The sequence below is a fragment of the Echinococcus granulosus genome (assembly GCF_000524195.1).
Source record: "Echinococcus granulosus chromosome Unknown EG_S00089, whole genome shotgun sequence".
In the NCBI taxonomy this organism is placed as follows: Eukaryota; Metazoa; Platyhelminthes; class Cestoda; order Cyclophyllidea; family Taeniidae; genus Echinococcus; species Echinococcus granulosus.
In genome coordinates, this window is record NW_020170469.1 from 281,145 (window position 1) to 286,160 (window position 5,016).

General features: G+C 40.4%; 1 protein-coding gene across 1 annotated transcript; it reads left to right on the forward strand. All coding sequences in view use genetic code 11, as the record gives it.

The window, feature by feature from the left end:
* Positions 1-980: 980 nt before the first annotated feature.
* On the forward strand, positions 981-4,700 carry EGR_07885 (hypothetical protein; the record flags this gene model as incomplete). Its single annotated transcript, XM_024497134.1, has 5 exons — positions 981-1,167; positions 2,129-2,209; positions 2,264-2,329; positions 3,004-3,065; positions 4,608-4,700. The coding sequence occupies 5 exons, from the start codon at positions 981-983 to the stop codon at positions 4,698-4,700; spliced, it is 489 nt and encodes a 162-aa protein (XP_024348471.1).
* Positions 4,701-5,016: the final 316 nt, after the last annotated feature.

The window sequence follows — 5,016 nt, forward strand, 5'->3', positions numbered from 1 at the left end:
ACTTACGCCAAGCAAGAAAACTGGTGGGCCTCTACTTTACTCTTATTTTAAGTACTATAAGAATACTGTCCTGCTATAATGATTCTAAGGGATAATTCCCTTTTATTTGAAAAATAGAACTTCAAAAATACCTGCTATGATTAAAAAACCTGTCGATTTCACCTACCCAATTTTTTTAACATGTGAAGGAAGAATAGCACAGAATTTTATCCATTAATATCCAACCTAAAACACAACCCTTGGTTGATGACAATAAATGCGACTAGATCTAATAAAAGTTGATTTAGAAGTTTCAACTTGCAATCACTGAAAAAAGTGGGTTTAATAAAACCCTGGGTACATAATGCTTTTGCGGACGCCCCACCTAGAAAGTGACCGACTTTTTAAGCCGACCATAAGTTGTAGTATTTCCTTAATTATTCAAGAGGTCAAAAAATATGACTTTACTGAGCTTAGTGAGTGTCTCTTCATCAAAGGCTAGCTCACCCAGTCCTGACCACCCTCGGGTGGCATTTGAGCCTCTGGCACTTGCCCACTTCCCGTTACCTCTCTTGTCGTCTTTTTTTGTGGCTGCAAGCAGCAGAACAATTGGAGTCTTTGTTCTCCACTGGAGAAAAATGTAGTAGACTTCACTCTCTTTTGGCCACTTCCCTCCGATTTCAGGGATTTAAGCCTGGGGAACTGATACAACAGCGTCTACTCAACAAGTTCTGGGGAGGACAGGGGAGAGGCGGGAGAGGGAGGAGCGTAGGGCCCAGATTCTCACGCTATCCAACTTCTAAAAGGACAATGAATCACTGTTATGACGTCTTGAGGGCAAGATTGCAGAAGCTGATTAGCAGGGATACAATACGATGGACCGTACTGGTGTGAGAGTGTGGATGTTGACATTTTGAGGGATAGTAAAATCCAGTATCTAATCCTCGTGAATTTAAATAATCTCTTAATTGACTGACTCCCCACTACTTCTCGTTAATACGATGGCCTCGATTAAATGGAATTTATTTGATGATTTTTTTTGGAATAGGCTACTTTTAGTTTCCTTTACTTTACACTTTGTGTTAGTTCACATTTTTTTACCAGGAGACCCAATTGGCCCTATTAAAATCCATTTATTTAGTATAATATCTCACACCCTCGATTCTTCTAGTCACTGCAATATAATCTGTGAGTTCCTTCAAATCCTCTCTTTTGGCTTGCAATAACGAATTCTTAACAGTTCATTTTGCATTCCTAAAACAAACACTAACAACATAACATTTGTTATCAGAAATGTGACATTCAGTCAAATAGGCGAATTCGCTGCGACCCATTACAGAAGGCTATAAAATGAAGTCTGTCTTCGGTAACCACCCCAGTCCCGTTTTCTGAAGGAACGATATTAACAACTGAAGGAACACTAACTCTGACCTTGAAAAATCTGGAAAAGTTCGTTAGGGAATTACCTACGGTACCTATATGAAGATGACAATGAAGTGAAAACGCGGTACCTCCTCCGCCTCCCTACTAGCTGGATGGAACCCAAGCAGGTATGGCTGAGCGGCACTGAAGTGGATACAAAGTAGCAAAGCAAAGTTAACGTGAAACCTTATTTCCAAGAAACTCTCCTTTTAAGACTGGGCTCTTAGGGTCGGTGATGGGCGTACCAGTTGGTCAGTACATTGCCGCTTCCCCCATTGTAGTTCCTAAAGAGGACAAAATATCAGACCTATTTAAATCGCCGTTGAGGGATTGGCCACGTTGTATTCATTCATCTTCTCAGTTGCACACAGACTCGATGACTGGTGCGGTTGGTTCGTAAGTTCTCTCATTCATTAGCAATTTTGTTGTAGTGGCCGAGGTAGGAGGTTAACCAAGGTGAGCTCCAGAAAGGAGGCTTAATTGGAGAAACCAATGTAGGACTTCGATTATTTGTTTTGCTCATCTTTTTAGTTTCATGGGCACTTAAGGCTCGGACTGTGTACTTCCTATGGGAGGCATGGCGTCCGGGTTACAACAGTAGCCCTTTAATCCTTCTATGGGTCGGCAGTATATTTTCTGAGCTAGTATTTTTACTTCTCATGACGTCAGGAATGATCTAAGGTGCTAAAACCTTGTAATTTTCCTTTTTTAAATGAATGTTTTTTAGGCATTATTTTATTCTTTTATAAGTTTAGTTGCTCTGAACCAATCTCCTTGAAAGGAAATAGGAAAATGGAAATGTATTCGAGTATAAAAACCAACTTTTAATATCGCCCATGCCAAAGCTGTTCCACTTTTTAAGAAAAAAATGCTTTACTTCTAAAGTCCTATTTACATCAGAAGTTCACAAGCTGTATTTTAATGAAAGGTAAACTTATCAGCCGTTATTAGCATACGTCGGAACATGCAGCAACGAGTTAAAAAGAACACCTTTTTCATTGTGAAGGCTCAAAGTTGCTCCTAAAGATGTGGAAGAAATTTCATTGCGAAATAACAGAAGGGGCGGAAGGTTAGTAGCACCAGTGAAATAGACAACGCTTCATATCTCCTGTGTGAAACTCTTCCGGGAGTACTGGCGCTGAGAACACCATCACCATAATGCCATTCCTTCATCTGAGTTGCATCCAGTTTTTAAGGAAAGCAAAACAAGGATGAAAGTAAGCACATAGACATGCAGAATTTTGGCCATGTAATCTGAGTTTTGCTTGAATTAAGCAAGACCAAATTTGACGATGTAAATGCTGTAAATGATTTTCAGCACCCAACCTAGTATCAGTTATCCGAATCTAGGTGTTTATCGCCACATCTGCACTGTCATTCTTTTGAGACGGAACTTGTATCAAAAAATCATACAAATTTTTAAACCAGTTCAACCGTGGTTTCAAAAACCTCCATGAAATACTCGACTAGAGGGATTACCTCTGAGCGAGATGATTAATGGTATTGTGAAGAAGTAGGCAAGCGGAAAAATCACAAAATAAGTGCTTAGAGTGTTTTAACCTATCGTGCTTGTAAACATAATGATATTTGTTATATTTAAAGGAATTCAATTTTATCTAAGGTTCTGTTATAGTGCTTTTAGTCATTCCTGGAGTAAAAATAAGGTAATGCCGCAGTACAGAAGGGCTGAGGGGCTTCTACCACGGACCGAAGGCCATGCCGCCCAGCAGAAGTACAACCACGGCAATTTAAGTGCTTGTGTAACAAAAATGAGGAGTCAAATAATCAACCAAATTATAGTATAGTCCCTTCTCCTTTTTCGAGTCGTTCCTGGTGCTCAATTTTGTCAACTTCCTGCGTCATCTGCCACGAAGTAGACTGTACTGTACGAAAAGCATCCATCAACCAACGACACCAGATACTAAATTTGCGTACAACTGAGAAGATATTTGGCTACAATGCTGCTGATCCCTCTCAGTATTTCTGCTGGATCTAAAATTCCGTCCTTTTTGATATCTGCATTGGGTGAAGGGGGAATATGCAGGCATATATATATGTATATATATATGTATCATAAGTCGTAAGATCACTGACCTAAGAGCAGTCATTTAGTAAGAGACGGGGTTTTAGACAGTTTCGTTGGGATACGATCTCGCGTCTACCCCTCCTTAATACTTTTTTACTTCACTGCTACCCTACTACATCCGTGTGGAGGTATCACTTGTTCTCCAATTGACAGCTTCATGCAAATAGCATAGACATAATGAACATTTTTAGATGGTTCACGGCCACGGTTAGTGTCGCTTGGGCTGTTAACAGCATTCCAGAAGACCACAGGACTAGAATACTTGCCAAAGTAGACGTTATTTTTGAGCCTTCTGTCAAGGGTCGACATTGATTATTCTATCCACAGCAAATGCCCTTCTTCCACCTCGTTAAGGTTTTTCATTCGTCGGTGGAAATCGGGGCACAATACACAATCCACTTTCACTAATGTAGCAGAAGAACGAAATCACAAAATCCTAGGACAGGAAGTGTATTGGTGATGTGCAGAAGGCTAGGAGACTACTGGCCTGACCTGAAAGCCATGTCGCTGGGTGGAAGCACAACGGTCATGTCATTCAATGCCCGGGTAACCAAATCAACGCGCCAAACAAACGTTAAAGTATTTCACTGTCTTAACACTACGAATGTTAGGAAGTAAACATTTATAATGTTCTTTTGTCCGACGATAAAGAGATGCTGTAAAGCACTGAGCCGATTTCCTAAAGGATTTCTCATGGAATCAATGCATGTAATCCTAAGAATTATCAAACCTAGTTATTCGGCTTTTTTGGCTCACGGTTAATCATTCACCATGCTTATTGCTTTAAACAAAAAGTGGATAGTTTTGTTCCAATCACCTTACCCCTAAAGACTTTATGGATGACGGCTTTGCCATCGTCATATAGTAGGGTTTGGGAGAAATATGAGGCATAGGTGGCACGGACAGAGCTTCATGCCACTGATGTGGTGACCATTCACAAAGGTCTTAAAGGGTTGAAGCAAACATCATCGCAATACAAATGTCAATTAAGATAAATTCCAGGGTCCAGGATCGCATATCAAGGTTAACACATCTGCCGCAATATGTTTGCTGATTCGCGGTTCAGCACTAGAAGAGATCCCTGAAGTAAAAAGAAGCGGTTTTATGGTTATCCAAACAGCTGTACTGTTTTGGGATAACACTTCAACTAAAAAACACGATTAGACTTTCATTAAATAAAGTGGAACAACCCACAAATTTCCTGATATTTTGAATACTACTCATTCGGCCAATTTTATTAGCCCAAATTGACGCCCTTCAGAAGGGAATTTAGGCGTTTAGCCTTATTTAAGGCCAGCTACAAAGCACATCAATGCTCGCACACTTTGCTATCAGATTTAGATAGACGCACAAAACTTCAAGCCCTTTATTCGGGTAGTAAGATTCTAACCTGTGATTGCGTTAAAGGCGAGCGTGTAGTCGCAGAAACAGCCATTCGTCATGCCCTTTGCTCCCTTAAAATACGCAAATCGCACACAGACCATCAACACGACTTGTCTGGAATAGCACGAGATGGACTATCAGCATCA